Source organism: Thunnus maccoyii, chromosome 10, assembly GCF_910596095.1.
Source record: "Thunnus maccoyii chromosome 10, fThuMac1.1, whole genome shotgun sequence".
NCBI classification, from domain to species: Eukaryota; Metazoa; Chordata; class Actinopteri; order Scombriformes; family Scombridae; genus Thunnus; species Thunnus maccoyii.
Genome location: NC_056542.1, coordinates 31,096,448 through 31,116,922, shown reverse-complemented (window position 1 = coordinate 31,116,922; position 20,475 = coordinate 31,096,448). Strand labels below are relative to the sequence as shown.

At 38.3% G+C, this 20,475-nt stretch overlaps 1 protein-coding gene across 2 annotated transcripts in view; it reads left to right on the top strand.

Annotated features, from left to right (window-relative positions):
- The first annotated feature begins 1,568 nt into the window (after positions 1 to 1,568).
- The window catches only part of cdk14 (cyclin-dependent kinase 14), a 202,693-nt gene continuing 183,786 nt past the window's right edge, over positions 1,569 to 20,475 (top strand). For both annotated transcript variants that reach the window (XM_042423787.1, XM_042423788.1), the window contains exons 1-2: positions 1,569 to 2,077; positions 12,214 to 12,245. In XM_042423787.1, coding sequence (XP_042279721.1) covers positions 1,984 to 2,077; positions 12,214 to 12,245 — 126 coding nt within the window. In that variant the 5' untranslated portion in view covers positions 1,569 to 1,983. The remainder of the gene's footprint in view (positions 2,078 to 12,213; positions 12,246 to 20,475) is intronic.

Genomic DNA, 20,475 nt, shown 5'->3' with positions numbered 1-20,475 from the left:
TTAAATATGCATGATGTTTTCAACATTTGTGTCCAATAGTGAAGATGCTCTTCTCCTTGATTGCTTCATGTCTACAAATGGCCTCTAGGGTGTAGTTACAGTATCAGAGGAGCTGCTCCTCATATTACCTGGCTGTGAAATCTTTCACATTCAGTTACCTCACTGCCACCTGGTGCCACCAGTGTGCAAAGTTACCTTTAACATGCACAGAAACTGCAATTTTTTTTTTTTTTTTTTTTTTTCCAAAAAACAACTTTTTAACATTTTAGCATCTTAACATAAGCACCATAGCTCGGACCTTTATTAGCTTTTTAAAGACTCTTTTTATACATTTAGATAAAGCTATGTTTCATACCAGGTATATACATTTTAATAGACTGTAGAGGTGTGCTGTTCAGTATGTGTAAAATGTGTGCATGCATCATTAACAAACGCACTGTAATTAAGGACCACTTCAAACTAATGTAGCTGTACATTTATCTCAATTATACCGGTGCTCCAGTCAAAGTAATTAGGCAGCAGTATGAAAACATTTCAGCCCTCTGCATTCCAGAGATGCTCCCAGGACCAGCTCCAAACCCTGAGACATGTTCTGCTTTACTCTACTACACTATTGTTCTATTGATGCCTCTGAATTACTCATGCAGCTGCTGTGGTGACTGCAGTACAGACATGATCAAATTGGAGATGCCAGCCAGCATAAAGACACATGACAGAAGCAGAATGGAGCTCATAGGCTCGCTGCTGCAGGATTTAGATTATTGATGCAGGGTTTGGATAGCTCTGATGGCTTTAATCCCAAAGCTCTGTTTAATCCCAACTATATACTATTGTAAGTTAACTGACAAAATATGATATTTCTGTGGCAGAAATGGGCTGCTGAATATTATCATTAAATAACTGTCTGCACTGAGTTTTTGCAAAAAAAAAAGGGGGGAGACAAGACAAAATAGTTCTTTTTAAAGAGATTATATTCTGTGCATAATTAGGAGAAAACCAAGAATGGTGCTGAGGTGTCATAATGATGATTTCAAGTTATTTGCATGGCTATAATATCTAAATATTCTCTCCCAGTGCACGAGAAAGGAAGTGGATTAGGATAATTGAATCTTGGTAGTAAACACCACCAAACTCCACAGAGATTTCTGTTGATGATTTTGCGTGATAATTTCTCTCCATTATGATAATAAAAACTACCTGATTAAATCTGGACTCTGTTGTTTGATGCGCTTGAGTCTAAACGATCAACTGTGATATTCCGAGTTGAAAGCAGTAAATAACGCTGATGATGCTGATGTTTGTGTACAACCTCAGCCTGCACACAATGACCGGGTCTTGCAGAGGGCAGCAATCTCAAACAGGAGGCTGACAAGAATCTGGTCCCCCCCCCCCCCTTTCCAACACCCACCCCCCCATGAAAAATATTCCTCCTCCTGCAACACATTACAGGGCGGCGCTGGCCCTCTGACTGCCAGTCTCCGGGACAAATAGAAACGCGGTGCTTCCCGGGAGTCCTCCAATCCCCGCATCCAGGGCGGGGTTTCGGGTCGAAACCAGAGAGAGAATCCCAAAAATGACATCTAGATTGCGGTGGAGCAGGGAGCGACTGGGACGCTGAGGAAAAGAAAGAAAGAAGTCAGAGCTAGATCTCGCTTTTAGGATCTAACCAAAAAAAGACGCACCAAAAAGGCGCATCAAATTACGCGCGGTTTCCAGTGTGGATGCCTCTGCTTCAGCGCGGACTTTTATTGCCTCTTTGGAAATGTAGTTGCATTCTTGAGAAAATCTCAAGAAGGCAATTGTTGTTACTAGTTGATGAGAGAAGTGAAAGCCGTTGAGGCTCCGTTTCCTGTGTTTGCCAGCGTGCTGCAGCTGGGCTGAAGAAGCCCCGCAGGGCTGACTGAACACCGGTCTTCTTTCCCCGCTTCAAACCTCAGACAGTCCGCTGACAGTCCGCTGCAAAAGTCGGTGGAGAAAAAAAAAATGTGCGACCTGATGCCAGCCTCCCAACCCGCGGAGAAAATCGGAAAAATGAAAAAGTTGAGGAGAACTTTGTCCGAGAGTTTCAGAAGTATCGGTGAGTAAGCGGACTTGTTTTCCATTTTCCAACCCATTTTCCAGCCCTTTGTGAAAAATCTGAGTTGAAAAATGTCTCCAGCAGCAGCAACAGCAGCAGCAGCAGCAACAGTACAGGCTGCTGCTTCCTACTGAGGTGATGTCTGGTCACAGTTGGGGTTAGCAGCCATGGAAAAGCCACAAACCTGGCCCATCCTCATTTCCTTTTATGTAGTTAACTTCTCTTTTTGTGGGCTTACAGAATTCTTACGAGGCAAACTCATAGTGAGCAGTGTCAAGTTTAGAAGGAGCTGTGGAGACTGTGAAGAAACATGGAATGTTTTCATGAAAATCTGCTGTTGAATTTGTTGTTGTTTGCCCAATTCAGTTTTACATGAAATATAAAGCAGTTTATTCTAGGTTTGCATAGTCATCAGTATCATCATCATCATCATCATCATCATCGTCATCATCTATTTTCCCATTCACTTCCAATCTGCGGTGTAGATCTCGCAATACATTATTTATAAAAAAAACTTATTTGTAGGAAAATAAAGACCAGTTTTCTGTCACATGTAATAATTGTTGCTCATATAAACTCAGCTGATGAAGTAAAGAAGATGAAACCATGGAGACCCAAACCTTAACTTAACCAACCCATACTGGATTTCTGAGGAAGATACTATATATCAGTATATATCAATATCAGTAATATCAATGAGATATTGGTTGATGTTGTATCAATGCTGCAAGGAACAATTTTCTCACTGAATCATTTGGTCTCCAAAATGTCAGAAAGTTGACATTTGAATTATTCATTTAATCCAGATGACGTCCTCAACCTGTTTGTTTTGTATGTTTGAACAATACTCCAAAATATTCAATTTACTGTCACATAAGACAAAGGACACAGTAAATTCTCACATTTGAGAAGCTAAAAACTTGAGAATGTTCAGCAGTTTTCTTTGAAAAATGATGTAAGCAATTAATCTAATATCAAAATAGTTTCTTATTAATCAACTAGTCGACTGGCTAATTGATTATTGGACTAATTGTTGTTTTTTTAACATAAGCATGTAGCCCAACAAACATATTTGAAAGGGACCCCTTAAATTTGATTATGAAATAATTTGTTTTTTTACAGTGTAAAAATCAACTTGTCAGTGCTCTCTGGTGGACAAATTGTGTAATAGAGACATTGTTTCTAAATGACATTTCTTGTTATTTACAGTATACCTCGATACGCATACAGATATTTTATACATCTATGACATCAGCAGATCCTCTGGTTTGACTCTAGTCATCATTATAGGTGTACATGCTGTAGTCATCATCATTGTCAGGCATCTTCATTCAGTTCCAGTCTCAGGTAAAAGATGTGCTGGATCTTGCAATAAATTCATACTTATAATAAATGCAACTTTTCAGTCAATAGATGTAAGAAAAACTGTGAACTCAACTGTAGAGAAGATACATTTAACAATGATTTGACAAGGAAGATATCAGTATGCAGGGGTTTCATAAAAGCTCATAATGTTATATCAGCAAATATTTGGTTTTTACTATACGATAATAATATGATATAGTAATAAAATACAAAACATAATATAAACACTGATGATAAGGATTTAGATTTAGAGTTATTTATTGTGACCAACAGGAACAGAGTGGGACATTTTACAGTGTAAAAATAAACGTTTCACTTCTTTCTGGTGGGCAAACTAACTAAACAGTGACACTGTTTCTAAATGAACTTAAACACATTTAGGGTTAATGATTATTGTCATTATTGATTAACCTGTAGATTATTTCCTTTTTAAATCTTTTGTCACATATGACAAAGAAAAGCAGCAAATCCTCACAATGGGGAAACTGACACCAGAGAATATTTGGCATTTTTGCATGATAAATTACAAAAATGATCATTTGATTATCAACATAGTCTGATTGTTTTTCACATATATCACACACATATTGCTCACACATATGCTGAAACCAAGATAAGCTGAAATCAGATATGCACAAACAGCCTTAACAATAAGTTGCTGCATCATCTTCTCACTCAGAGTTTTTAATGTAGTTCCTCTCTTATAATGGATGCTGCTGCTATAGAAACCTCTTATGTGACTCTGTGAACAAAAATCATCACACACACAAACACAATCACACCACTGGTTGTCAAGGTGGACCCATCATATCTCATTTCATCTTTCCCTTTTTTTCTCTCATACACACATCCTGCTGCACACACACACACACACACACACACACACACACACACACACACATACACATTCAGTGCCTTGCCAGGGATCTTCACAGGGTTCAGGGGCCTTTGAAGCAGTTTGTGTAGAGAATGAATAGCAGGATGTGGCCTATAAGAAAAGATGAGACATGAACAGAAGTGAGTTTGGGTCGATGTTGTGCGAGAAAAAAAAAGATTGGCATTGACTTTTGTGCTGTGCTGACGCTCATCTCCTATTGGCCATCCTTCCTCCCATCTAAATCAACACATCTGAGCATTGATCAGGCTCTCGCTCTGCTTTACGGATGCTTTAAAAAAAAACACATTCAAAACCCAGCTTTATTGTTTATGTCCTTGGAATAGTGTTGATCCTACCGGTCCCTGTGGGCAGGGCCGCATCACATGTCAAATTATGGCAGCGACCAGCATAATGCATTGTGGATATTTTCATTTTAATAGCTTCAAACCTGTTTAATGGACTGACGCGGGGTCTGTCAAGCTTTTCTGAACTGGTTTGGTCCTCTTTGGTTTTCATGAGCTCAGCCATTAAAGAGCCGTCAGTTTGTCAGGCAGGTGAATGTGAGTACCACATGTTGGGCTTTCAAGTTCATGGAGGAAACCCCAGATGGATTTAAATGGAAATGATTGAACATCTCGAACCCTCTTTAATGCATTTTTTTTTGTAATTAAAAATATAACAAATCAAACGAATCTGTGACACTTTCTGCATACTGAGGGATGTCATAAGGGGCAGTGAAGTCAAGTCAATTTTATTTGAATAGCCCAATATCACTAATCACAAATTTTTCTTTACAATCTGTACAGAAATACAACATCCCCTGTCCTCAGACCTTTGATTTGAATAAGGAAAAACCTTTTAACAGGGAAAAAAAATGGAAGAAACCTCAGGAAGAGCAACAGAGGAAGATCCCTCCCCCAGGATGGACAGATGTGCTATAGGTGTAAACAAACAGGAAATGTCTACACTGCTTGTTTTCATTGAGCATTCATTAAAAACTATGATTTTGCAAAAACAACATTTTTAATGATAAAAATCAAAAAGTTTCTTTTTAGCCTCCTTGAGAGTGTAATAGTCATGTCCTGATCCAGCAGGATAAATCTACGCAGGGAGGACAATTAACAGAGCCTGTTCTCCCTCCCTCATTACTGCCGTCGAGGTGCCCTTGAGCAAGTCAATTAACCCCCGACTGCTCCTGTGGAGCTGCTCAGTGGCCAACAGATCAGAGTGCGGCTGCAGCTCTGAGGAGGGAATGTGTGATTAAAAGGATAGTTTCTGATTTTTTTTCAAGTCTTCTTTGATACAACACTCAAATGCCATATGTGTGTTGAAAGAGTTATGGGATGCTGGGATTGTTCCTCTTGTCTTTACTGGCCAGCACAGTGGAGGTGATGTGGGATAAAATCCACAGTCCTCATTTTGTGCAAAAATACATTCTATAAAGCTAACATTAGCCTTGTACTGTATGAAAATATGTTTCCCACACAGTGTTTCCCTGCTGAGCTGCAGCAGAGGGATAAAACAGAAAAGACCATAACTTTGGAAGATATCTACTTTTTTAATGTAAATGTGACATGTGAAGCACAGTATTGCCAGATTAGGTGGTTTTCCACCCAACTAGGTGACGTTTTATTTAATTGGTTGCGTAAAAAATGTTTTCCGTGGGTTGTGATAATAACTTCTTGTACCATTTGAGAGGTTTTCACAGATGAAAAGTGACGCCACATTTCAATAAATTGGCCCCTCCTCTCATCTGAGTAGATTGAGAGTGACACTGCACTGAGTTCAGATGATGATGACCGTCAAAACCAAATATATCAAATTTAAATTTCAGTCTATTACAACCAAGTTGAAACTTTTTCAATTATTATTCTGTCATAGTTCTGTGATAAAATACTTGTAACATCTGTTCATATGAGATGAGTGAAAACTTTTAATGTTTAATGTAACATATTTACATAAAAAACCCTTTTGTAAATGAAACTTTAAAACTGGGCTACTTTTGTGATGATTGGGTGGTTTCTTGGCTTTGATAGGACTACTTTTTGTCAGTCCCATCAGGCAACACTCATTTTAGCTGCAGCTAAACTCTACAATGAAGTCACGTTGTGAAGTGATGGTAGCCAGTATAGAGAAGAAAATTATTACAATCTAATAACTGTTTCAATGTACATTTGATATGAGAGCACAGTTTATGACTTGAAAAGTGTGAACCTATCCTCAGTCTTGCATTTTAGTGTAAACAGGTTAAACAGAGCTTTTGGGAAACTATAAAGTAAGCCCGGTCAGAGGCTCTCTGTGGTCACACCTTTTAAATTTCTTGATAGAGATGTTGTCATTAAGCTGTATTTATGTTCATTTTGTCTGAAGCCTTCATGATCATGAATAAGGGATTTGATCAGCGTACGTGGCAGCGCAGGAGTGCCAAGTTAATTTATGAACCATGCTCAAATTACAACAGAAGCTGAAAAATATGTAAATGAGAGCAACTAAATCATGTGTGGATGTAGATCCTTACAAAGGCGACCTGAAAAGGATTTTACATCAAATTACTGTGGATGTAGTCTGACTGTGTGGGTGTGGAGCATGGCGTTCCTGAAGGTTAAAGGTTAAATGCATCTAATATTATATCAGCTAAAAATATCTCTTAAAGATTTAGGTTCTTCCTCTATTCAGCAGATGAAACATTTGGTTTATGACTTTACATGGATTTATCTTTCACTATATCCCTGATGTTGAACTGTAAATGAAAACACCATCGTGGATAAACTCTCTGTATGGGAGACAGATTTGGGTTCTTAATGTTTTCCTCACAACTTTGATCAAAAGGCAAATTTCTTCAAGTGAGAGATGCTGTATGAAAAGCAACAGAAGCGGTAATGAGGTGTTATGGGTTTTAAGACAAAAGTACCAGGGTCTTTTTTTCTACAGTGTGGACAAAACAGTCTTCTTTTCCCTCTGTGTATTATGTTATGTCTCCCTCTTATCATTTCTTTCAGAAATCAGTTCTGTTCTTTTTAACAGGCACTCTGGGAATAAATATAGTATAAAGTTTATTTACAGTGAACAAGATGCTCTGACAGCTTCTCAGAGCATCAAAATCTGAATGTTTTGACCGATACATATTATTCAGTCCTTATGTGCTCTAAAGACGGTTCTGCTGCACCACCAAGACATCTTTACTTGATGTTTTTCTTGAAAGTTTTCCAAGTATCTTTTGATTCATATAACATTCACAAAGTCATACTTAATAGCCATATTGTGGTCAAAGCACATTATTTTTTGCACGTTGTTTGTAACATGTTAATGTGAAATTTCCTAAAGACAAAGATACATTTTAATTTTCTGCTGATTGACTAATCAATTAATGGACTACTCATTACAGCTCTAGCTGAAAGGCAGATAGATATTTTTTTAAGTTTGGACAGAGTCAGGCTAGCTGTTTCCCTGTTTCCAGTAATTGCGCTAAGCTAAGCTGAGCTAATTGTATCCTTAAAATTAAACTTCTAAGCACATATTATTACTGTTTTAGGCAAATCACCATGAAATCACAGACACTGGACCTCCAGGATTCACGGCTGTGTCAGTCTGAGAAGCTAACGTTAACGTTAGCTTAAACTGTTATAAACTGTCTATTTGTATCATTAGCAGTCATCGGTAGATTGTCAGACATGACTTAGTTTAGTTGTTGGAGTTGTAGCTGCTATCATTAAATATAATGGCACTTTACGTTATACAGTTAAGCTAAATTTTACTATTGCAGAAAACTAGCTTAGTTTACTTAAATGATTTTTCTCTGACTGGTAACCTGAGAGGATCTCAACATCAAGAGAAACAGGATACATTTGTGATGGTGGTTGTTTAAAACTATGTAGACCACAATTACAGGCCTGGAGTTTAATTTATAGACAATATTCACAATTAAAATTGTAATAGGTCAAAACAGTTAAACAAATTTTCTCAAATCGTTCAGCCATACAAAAAGGGAAAAATATTTTTTTAAGGTAACATTTAACAAAATACAAAGATTATTTCAATTACAAATATTCAACTTGACTATACACTCAGCCAACGTTTGCCAGTGCAGAAGCTTTGTCCACCTGCAGAGTAATCCATTGTATTGAGGGTGGATTGTGGCTGTGATGATGCTGTCTGGAGTGTCTGGCTAGTCTTTGGGGACTGTGTGTGTGTGTGTGTGTGGGTGTGTGTGTGTGTGTGTGTGTGTGTGTGTGTGTACTGACCCTCAGAGGAGAAGGAAGCAGCAGTTTAACGGCTCAGTGACTGAGCTGACAATGCTTCCAAACACTCAGTCTGACATAAATAAGTCATTTTACCAGAAAGCAGTCCCCAGAGTACTCTGTCTTTTAGCCATCTGTACCGCCTTTCTCATTAGACAACATAATCATCATGAGGAATTAATAACTGAAAAATTGCCTATTGATACTCTCTGTAAGCCTGTTGTGTTATGAGAGAGAGATTCACAAATCAAAGCTGCACAAACAAGCAGGATGCAGTGTTGTTTACTCCCCCTCTTCATAAGTATGAAGAGTATTGAAGTCAAATGCAATATTGTCTTCCCCAGCAATTAATGTGAGAAATGTAATGCATTGTCATTGTGGATGCATAAGGAACAAATAATTCAATGGTGTTTTATTCACTTGTACTTCTGGGAGGATTCAGAAATCATGCATATTTTGCATCTCTAATTTTTACAGTCTGTTCTCCCTACAGTAGGATGCAACATTTTATACATTCATGAAATCTGAAAGTTGTTCCCTGACTGTTTCATAAAGAACAATTGTGATTTCATTTTATGGAAGATGATAATACACCTTTATGTGGGGAAAATCCTAGGAACCACATTTAATGGAGATGTATAGCTACCCTGGGTTTGGAATGGCTATAAATGGCCTAAAACTGCCAGACTTTGGCATCCTATTTCAGTTAAGTGTGTTCAGCTTGACCTCCAGCTCTATTTGTTCTCTGTATTTGGCCATTACCCACTCCACTGGTTTTAGTGTTGTTTCACCCTGATTCTTGCCAGATGACCTCTCTATGTATGTCTGTCTAAATAACCCATTTACACTTGGTTAACATGTAATCTGAATCTGAATATCTTATCTGGATAAGGAAAAACACATATTTATGCACATGTTAATGCATGCATGATACATAGCAATTTGAATGCCACACACATCGTGGTCAAAACTCAGCCAGATGTAAATGACATCTTTACAGTTCAGTTTTCCCAACTATTTTCAATGGAAAGTAGGGATGCACGATATTGGATTTTTTGCCGATATCTGATATGCCGATATTTCCAACTCATTGTGGCCGATTACCGATGCGGATACCGATATATGCACTTTTTTTTCCAGCTGGCTGAGGAGGTTATTATGCATGCAAGCATAGGTTGTACTAAGTATGATCAAGAAAGACAATATATGAAGAAAGAATTTAGGAAGATTGGAGTTCAGCAGCTCAGCATTAAAACTTTAATGAACCTGCCAAGTGGGTGGAGCAGTAGAGTTTTCTTTGAGTTTATTAGACAGACAGGATTAATGTGCAGGATTTAATCTCTGGTCCACACTCCGGAGCAGAAGGTGGCGGTAATGCACCTAATACGCTGGTTGCCAACTGCTGTTTTAAATCAAAAATAAGTTTTTTTTCAAACAGAGTGGTACATCCTGTCAATCGAAGTGTTTCCTTTCTGTGCAGCAGAGCATAACAGCTTCCCGACGGACTGTTGCACCCTGATGGTCCCGGTGCTTCCTCCGCAGGCTCCACTGGACCGTCAGGGTGACACAGTCCGCTGAGGGAAGCACACTCAGGCAGCATTGGAGAAGGCGACAAATCAGTCTCTCATAATCGGCAGAAATGGCCGATGCCGATATTTCATTTTAGAGCTTTTATCGGCCGATACCGATGATGTGCCAATAATATTGTGCATCCCTAATGGAAAGTAGTTAAAGCCTGCTTGAAGAATTGCTAAATGTCGCTAGGTTGTGCCATGCACTTATTTGCATATCTGTGACATCATAACATAACACATAGATAAGATTTTAAGAAATTAAAGTTTAAAAAAATGAAGTCAAGTTAAACTCTACTTTGCTTTATCATTATTTATTACTATTTTTCAAGGCGCTATCCTATCATCAATACGCATCTAAATCTACCTCTAATTTCAAAAACTGTTTATGAAGGCTGTTGTGCAGATTGTGGAACTGAAGTGTCAGAGGATCCAGACATGGATAAAATCACACTTATAAACTATGCGTATTTTGAGAAAATGTAATAGAGAAATTTTTGAGAAATGTTTACGTAATTTACATTTCTGTCTGTCTGATGATTTGTCAACTGAATGTGTGCTACAGCCACATGAGAGGACATTCACTGAGACACTGAGTCTCTTTTTTTTGTCACTAAAGAGGTCTTACAGTCGCCAGATCTAGCAAGAAAGTGGCAAAGTTGGCAACAATGGTACAGTGTGACATTCTTAAGAAAAAAATCTCAAGCTGCCCTCAAAAAGCTACAGACAAGTCCTTCCTTGATAAAATGAAAATAAATAGAGCCCATACAGCAGCACAGCTTAGGGAGACTCTCAAGGGTCCACTATGATGTGAAAGACCAGGGTCACATAACCAACAGCCAAACCAGCACCAGTGCTATCAAACAGTAGCCCAGTTAGCTCGGCTGGATGCCTTCATTTGTCTCCAGATGTGACCTTCTCCTTGCACACCTTAGAGGTGCCTTTGAGAGTATCCTGTATAACTTCCCTTGACCTGAGATGGACCATGTTTATTGACAAGTCTGCCAGCTCTGCATACCTAATTTGCATATTGAGATAAGATCACAATAATAAGATAATAAGATAATGAGAATGCTTTTGTGTCATTATCCATACAGATCACCTGTCTGGGTGGAAACAGGGTCATTGTGTCACACCATTATTATTCACACCATTCACCATTATATACAAGTATTTTCTACACTCAGTATTTTCATCTGTCCTGTCAAATTTCAGCATCATATACCCACCAAAGCACACAACTTTTTTATTCCAACATACATACACTTGGGAAAATAAGCATTGATATTCTTTTTCATTGCAATAATATTTATCAGTTTTCAGCATGAAGATGCATTCTTCAACATGGGAGCACATATCTGTGATAAAATATTCTTTACTCAAGGCTACTAGCTTTCTCTGGTGTTTTTTGACCACGCACCATCGTTCATGAAGAAGGCTTTTCACAACCACTGTATGTCAAGGCTGTGACGTCATGAATGTCAGTATACGTTGCCATAGTAAAGGTTAACGTTTCCAGCAGATGTAATGCAACTACATGAAGATGTTGTAAACACTACCTATCCCTAAACTGATTGCAACATTACAAAAACACTTTTATGTGTCAGCCAGCTTTGGTAAAACTGAACAAGATTATAAATTTACTATAATCCCAGGTTGAATCTTATTTTTGATCTGACAGTGTAAAAAGCTGTTAAAATATGATGACATTAGCCCCTAGCAGAGATTGTAAAAGTTTTTTACTTATTATTGACTTTCCCCATAAAAGTTTACAACATTTCTACTTGGGTAGGATATGTAAGTAATCTCTCTTTCCCTGCTTGTGTTGCTCTGCTCTGATGAAACTCCAGGAGAAAAGTGAGTTATCACCAGGAATAGTCAACTCCTCTTCAGCTCAAACTAAACCTAACCCGCACTGCTTTAATGAGCACAGAATGAATTCCTGACAAATTTCGGCACGGTGACAAGGTTCTATGCTGCGCTGCCACACATCATCTCTACCATTAGGCTTTTTATTTTGTTCATTCTTCAAAAGATGTCAATACAGGCAGTGTCTGATTTTCTCTCCCTTTCTTCTTCTTGCAGCTTTCAAGAAAGAGGACAGCGGCTTTGATGAGGTAGGTTGAAAACAAGTGAATTTTAGGGAGCTTGTGACATCACTGGCCCAGTTTCAGGGCTATACCACAATGTTGCATGCTGTATTTTTAACTAAAATTATTCATCAAGGTCTCATTGGCCAGATGTTGTCAGGACGGACTGCATTGCAGCTGATTTTTTTTTTGGGATGTGAATCCTGCTGTAACTCAGTGCATATGGTGTGTAATATATTCATGTGTGGAGCATGGTGGTTTTCCCTCTCATCTTAGAGACGTCCCTCAGGGTCGGTCGCCTTCATAAGACTTCTCTGGCCTGCCAAATGAGACACCACCAAATGCACCGACCAGATTCTCTCTGCATGACTATACACAGAGCTCCAGATTTTGCCTCACAGCTGTCCCACAGCAGTCTCCAAACATTGTGCCCAAACATCCCGGTGTGAAAACTGATAGAATCTCGCCTTTTTTAAAATATGTTTATTAAAGATTTTTGCTCTTAATGTAAATGCATTGTAATTAAAGTGTGGTCAAACAAGAGATCAACTAGCTAATTCAGGCCATGTATGCAGGTCTGAGCTATTCAGTGCACTGCTCTAACAAATTTGATAGTATTTGTGCACATTTGCTGTTCGGTTGCACTGAATTTGTGCATGCAAAGTGATAGAAATATGGGTAAAATTATAGTTGTGTGTATTTTATAGCATTCCTGTCTAGGACAGAAATTGAATAACAAATTTGGGAGGAGGTATCTGTGATTTAAAGCTGCTTTAATCATTTTTGTTTGGCCATTTAGGGGCAGAACTCCACAGCATCACACACCCGTTTGACATAGTGGCCTTGTAAAGTTGCTATGGCTAATGTGTTAGCATTAGTTGCCTGTTTAGCAAAATTAGGCTTAATTTATAGTCCTGTTTCTGGCCACTAGATAAATTTAAGTCCAACATTTCGTCTCTTTTTAGCTTTGTTTTGGTCTGTTTTTTTGACTCCTCAGAAAATTATCTGGCTCTTTAGTTGCTAAGTGCTCCACTATGTTCACCAGCTAGTCACTAACTTTGTCTGTCTGCTGTTGAGAGCTGATATGATAGGGCACAATGGGCTTATCAAAGATTTTTCACTGAAAACAGCTGACTGCTGCTGCTGGAAACAAGGCTGATGAGAGCGCTGAGACTGAAACCAAACAGTAATGTTGTGGGCTGCAAAACAAAAACTATGAGCAGAGAATCGCTAAAACACTCGGTAGATCTGGGGGGAAACTGCACAGTCAGCTGATTCTTGAAGGGTTTGTCGCTACAAGCAACACCTTTAGCCATTTGACCCACTGTTTTTATCAAATGAGATTAGATTACTGCAGCTTCAATGTGCAAGACAAGCAGATTCAGACTCCAGAGAAAATATTCGTAAGGCTTGAATGGGCAATATGGTTAAATCTGGAAAATCAATTGAGAAACTATTTATACATAGAATAACCAGAGAGTAATGTCCAATCAAGCAAATTAAATCCTTGACAAGACAAGGTATTTCACCACACTGATGCAAAAATCATATAAAAATCCAATATTTCCATAAAGTGGACATTGCAACACCATGGTCAAATACAACCAGAAATATTACAGGACCTTAGTATAAATGTATAGGCATATGTTGTCATACTACCCAGCTCTAAATACTTCAAGTGTGATGTTTAGCTGTTTAAAGTAAGCACCCTTTACATGTTGCCACAAGATCATCAGTTTTTAATTTGTAGATTATTTTTATTGTCCTGGAAATGATGGTGATAGTCTGCTGGTCTGTATAACATATCGATGTCGATGCTTTGCTGTAGGGTGCTGGTTGATGAGGCAGTCAATAGATGTGAGAGTACTGGGATGCTATGTTTTGTATTGACAAGGAAATCCTGCTTAGTCTGTCTTTTGAGGTAAAATAACAATGACTGTTCAGCAAATGCTAAACCTGCATCTACTGCAGCTGGCTACCTAAAGCAGTGTCCTTGATGGAAATCAACCACATGGTTTCAAAGCTTTTGGAACCTTTCCAAGCTATTGTCTGCAAGAGGCAGTGGCATTGCTTAATGAATAAGTGATAAGCCACCAGGATGCTTTGTTTTGATGTTACAGACAAGTTGCTGCTGTGGTTGGTTGGTAGATTCCTTTATTAATTCTGTGGGATAGACCTGCTAAGATCCAGAGCTGTTCTTCAAGAATCAACTGAGGGCAAAACATTCATCGCTAGCCTGACAGTCAGACTTAATTGCCTCTTTATCACACATCATTATTCAGGCTGATATTGTGTTCATGTGAGCCATTTTCTTGTTTGTGGGGGGGTTATTTCATGAGCAGGTAAGATATCTGTCCCATCTACCTCATTTTCAGTCGATGTGGTAGCAGTTGCAGACTTTTTCTGTTAATCTAAGGAATATGGTCTTTTAAGAGTTATTAGTTCTTGATGTTGACTTGCAGCATCCGGCTGAGTTGATCTCATCCATGCTTCATTTTCGTGGAAATTTATAATTCGCTAAACCCCTCCCCCAAACACTGTCCAATCATAGTAGGGGTGGGAATCTTTGTGAATTTCACGATTCAATTCTGATTCAGATCGTTGGTGTCACGATTCAATGCTAAATCAATATTTGATTCATAAACGATTCTTGACTGAATAAATAGAATGGGGGCACTATATTTTGGCTCTAATTCCAGTGCACTGTGTGCCCGATCATTCACTCATGTCCTTAGTCTGCTGAAATGCAATATGAAACTTAACAGTTAAGGTTGTGGTGAAAGGTCATTGTCTGACAGTAAGAAGCAGAGAAAAATGTAATATTTAGAGCTTTTTGATTTAGAAGAGTTAACTGCATTGATTGGGAAGCATCTCAGAGTCATCTGCCTGTATGAGAATAATGAAATGAAAGTGTCATTTACTGACCAACACTACTGTTTAAATGCTTTTTATGGAGTGCTCCGCTGTGTTATAAACATTCTGTCTTCAGCAGTGGATAGCTGCCTCTCTGCTTTGTCTTACGAAGCTAATTATTAAGTTATAAATCCAAAATGTGCCCAAACGCTTACCTTCTTTAAATATGAACAAGATATCTCTAACGTGTGTGTGCTGTACACTGTCCGGTTGCTGCACTGCCATTGCGGTTGTGTTCCGTCAACATAACATTAAATATCATAGAAAAAACTATTTTTGGAAACCGTGAATCGACTCAGATTCATAGGAGGTAAAAATAGCGATTTTTTTATGTGCGTTTTATGGATTTTTTTCACGCATCCCTAAATAATAGCTTTGCAACTCTTAGCTATGTGTAAGGGTGTGCATGGGGTTTCAGTAAGAGTGATACTCAATATCCAAAGAGTAGGAGGGGATGGTTTCTTTTTTTATTGACTTTCCAAAACCAAAAACACAAAAGCAAAAGCGTAAGGGATGGACTCAACAGTGTGTTTATCTGCTCTAACATTAGCATGTCCAAACAGCTATTACCTAAAGTAGTAATGCTAATATAGCATTACTTCCCAAGCAAACAGCAAGCACCCCATATATTGAACACTTTCAAATTGATACCCATCTGTGATTATAAGGTGCAGAGTAACACAATGGCGTTTAATATGTTCCACAAATAGAGCAAAACATCATTAAAACAAGATGGCTGAAATAAAAACATGGAAATCCTGACAATACAGTAAGGACTATCAGCATTATTTACTTAAACCTCTAATAAACCTTACATCAACAACGCCTTTCTGAATTAGTTCTTTATGTCATCTTTAACATCCTGTCATCGCTGTCATCTTCAGGACTCCTTTAGCTCCATCTGCATTCATGTGTCCCATATCCACCATAGCTGGAAGAGAACTGTGTGCTCTCATACTGCAGCCTCAGCTGTAGTGTGGTGCTGTGGTGGGGCAATGAGGAATGCTGCACTGTAAGATTTTCCCATTGAGAGGTCTTTGGAGAAGTCATTATTTTTGTTGGCAAAGGGACATTAGAGCTCAGATATCATGGACGTCACATATATTGGGCAACATGGCTGTTTGTAAAGTTCCCTGAGATTATTTTGATAAGAGGATATAGCCAATGTTGTTGTTCAGGAAGGGACTTTTGTGGTGAAACAACGTGAAGCAGACCATTTCTAGAAGTCAATGCCATGGGAATTAGCTTGGGTCATTTGCTATAAATGGGCTTCACTGCTAAGAAAGAATGTAAAGAATCTGAGAGAGAAAAAGACTCCTTCCTGTCCTGCAACATGATGTTTGCAAGAAACTGAATGATGGTCTACAGTTTGTGAACGTACGGGAGATGTGCATACATCAGCAGCCTGTAATTGTGTATGTGCACACATTCATTGCCTCCCTGTGTCTTAGGAAGGCAGACAAAGACAGAGAGCTTGTTTGCCACTTGTGTCTGTTGAACTGATTATCATTTATCATAGTGAATAGGAAACTATGTGTCTGTTTAAACCATAGAGATGGCTGGTCAGACTGAGAGCCTACATTCACACACCAGGAGAAGCAGAATTTCTCCTGCTTTTCTTGCATAGGTTTGATGTCATGACACAAAAAAATATGTGTTAATTGACCTTGTGACATCACATTTGATGGAACTTAATTTAACTTAATTGTAAGCCAACAAATCTTCCAAACTACACGACAAAATGGGTAATCTGTCATTGACTTCCACATTTGTCAGGACAGCATTGTTTGTCAGTGCCTTTGAAAATGCATACCTGTTACAAAACTGATTAAAGCCTGTGTAAAGGATTTCTTTTTAACATTTTATACATGTTAGAAAATTGCTGAAAACACATGAAAAGACTGTGAACTATGTAGTACTGAATTGTCGAGTTTAGAGCGTTTAACTGTTTTTCACCATTTCTGCGTTAAGGATTTTTTGGGTGGGCCTGAAATGGTGGCTCGATGATGTAGAGGGGTGACTAGCATGACAGCTGGGTGGTTAATTACACATTTTTCTGTTGTGTGATATGGTAAAAGAAATAGCTTGACAATTTCCGAATCACACTTATTTGCTTCCTTGCCAAGAGGTAGATGAGAAGATTAACACCACTTTACTTTGTCTGTGCGTAAAGTATGGAGCTGGAGTCAGGAGAAGGTTAGCCTAGCTTAGCATAAAGACTGGACGCAGGGGGAAATAGCCTGGCTCTGTCTAAAGTTTGGAAAAACACTTACCAACACCTCTAAATTAACATGTAGTATCTCGACTGTTTAATCTTTACCTAAACAGAAATGTAAAACCACTAATTTGTGGTTTTAGAGGGAGTTATAGGCATCATGTTGTTTATCCATCAGTTGTGCAGCGCCCCCGCTGGTTGCCTCAGGGTGATGACCACACAGTAATAGTTCCAGCATGTAACTCATAAAACCTCAAATTGTTGTTTTAACATTTCTATTTGTGTATGATTAAACAAAGATGATACAACTTGTTACCCCATTTATGACTAACAACTATATTTAGTATATTAAGGAAAAGCCCCACAGATTTGTTTTCTGTTAGAGGTGGAAACACTGTGGAAACTGTCAAGAAGTGGCTACACATGACCAAATCAAAAGTTTGGATTTCACATATTTATCATGTCTTAATTGGTAGACAAAGTTCATTTTCTTTAAAAAAAAAATGCAAAAAATCACAAAAATAAGTTTAACATTCATTTATGTAAAATATCAGATTTACACTGTATCACATATTGAAATTGAAGTTGTTCTAAATTCAATGGTACCAAGCATTTGATATAACTCATTGTAGTTTCTGAGATATAGCTATTTCTGTATCATACTATATTTAGTTGTTAGTTGCATGAGGTTACTCATTTTATCATTTTTCACAAAACCACTAGTGGAAATACAAGTTCATGTGATCACATGTTCAAAAAAATGTATGCACTTTATGACCAGATAGAATCAAGTCATAATTAAACATAATAAAGATTTTCCGATGCACTTTTAGGGAGAAATGATGAGAAATGTAGCTCTGTGACTATGAGTTTCCATGCATTTCTGTGGGGTTTATGGGTATGGCTGTATTCTGATTAACTAATGACCTCTCACATCTGTTCCTTTTTGAGGTGTCTCAACCACTAACAAACAAACACACACACACACACACTCACACACAGAGGGGGTTAATAAAGCATGGTGTATTTTTATTCACATATCTGGTTTGTTGCAGTTGGCCACTGTCAGTCTTGCTGGTAGGCACAGGGGAATAGGTACTGTAAGTGAGATGCGGCTAATTCTCGAAAAAGATTCACTGTTCGGGAGGTGATTGAATTGGGAACATCATGACACTTTTTCTTGAGCCTCCAGATTGTGGGAGTGGCAACAGTGCAGAAGACAGAAGACATGAGGAAATGGGTTGAAGTCTGGACAGCTTGTCAGGTCATCAGCTTAATGTTGTAGCAGATGTGATGCCCTGCAAAATGAGACAAGTTGTGTCTAAGGCAGGGTGGGAAATTAGCACCAGCCAAATGCTGGTAAAATATGAAAGTGGCTGATAGATTTCAGACACAAAATAATGAATCACTATTGGGTGGCTGGTGAATTTGAACATTTATCTGTCAGTGGCTGGTAGATGTTCACATTTTAAAAAGTTAATTTCCCACCCTGGTCTCTCTTGCCTTTCTCTGGCCATGGAGAAAAACAACAGAGGCATCAACTCCAGATAAAGAGCTGTCACCAAGCAAAGACTTGTTAGGGACTGTTATGGATGATAAATTAAATTGCTATACAATTGCGTAATCTAAAGTTTTGAAGTAAAATATTCCTCATAATTACAATTTGCATGAACTGCTATTTATGAAATACAGTTTTTGAACTACTGAATTGTGAAATATTTTATGTATTACATTTGAAATGCATTGCTTTTGAATTTTAAAGTCAGATATTTGAAATGCAGTTGAATATAAGCTACATTTTGTACAGATTTCCAGGTGTGTGTGTGTGTGTGTGTGTGTGTGTTAGGACCCCCCAGGAGAACCATCATACTTGACTTCAAGTGATTGCCAATGTGCTGGTGTGTGTGTGTGTGTGTGTGTGTGTGTGTGTGTGTGTGTGTGTGTGTGTGTGTGTGTGTGTGTGTGTGTGTGAGAGAGAGAGAAAGGGAGGGGTGAGAAAGTGTCAGAAAGTGTCAGTATTCATATTGTAAATAGCATAGAAGTACTATATAAAATGTCTGCACAGTGTCAATACTAGACCAAGAAAAAGCAACAGATTATCATTTTTCTTCTTGAATCTATATTCTATCTAATCTATGTGTGTATCAAAAATGATGAAGATCTGAAATTCCTAATCTATTATTCTATAGGTGTTTTCATGGAAAATAAAAAAACGACTAAAAAAAGGACTTGTGCTGTAACCTTTGACTGATTTGAAAAATTTGTGCTTAGCTCAGCTCGTACTTCAAGTACTGTAAAGGAAATGATAAAACTCCACTGTGGCCATTAATGGTTAATGCCCATCCACCCACCTCAACCTCCTCCCTGAGAGGTTTTGTGGTGCAATAACAATGCCACACCTTGTTCACCTTTGCTTATCAGACACAAATACACTAGTCACACAGCCACAAGAGGTTGCTTGTCAGAATAATGTGAATATAAGGTGTCTTCAGTGTTCCAGGAGTTATATCCCTTGACAAAACACTGCTCTGCCCCCAAATGTCTGACCAAGGAAGGAAATCTCTGCTCCCACGTGAGTCGTTACAAATGGATGAAAGATTTGAGAACATCCTGAGTCTCTGCCTCCTTGCCTCTTTCCCCCCGTCTGCCTCAGTCTTTAATGGAAACAGATACTCAAACCTGACTGGCTTAATCTGAATCTCTGGCAAAAGTGCTTTACTCAACAGAAAGAGCCCATGGAGGTACTTGATTATTGAGGGTTGTCTCCGTGCATATCGCCTTTGTGTGTGTTGTTGTGTGACTTTATTGTCATGAAACAATTTGCTGTCAGACAAATAGTCTATAACATTCAATTTAACCAAACTGTCAGGTTTTGTTAGAGGTTTTTGATTCGTTGACAGAAGATGATTGTTACTGAGGTAATGATTTTCTCATTAGCCATCTTTGAATCTTTGTTCTCTTTCTCTTGTGCTCTCCATTTTTTCTCTGACTCTTTGTCGCTCTCCATTTTGTCTTTGTCACACTCGAACTTCATTATCTCTTCTCAGTCCAATTCGAGCTGAATAATTTCATGTGTTTGGTGTCAGGATTAAAAATTAATGCAACGAATGTGTTACTTAATTACTGGAA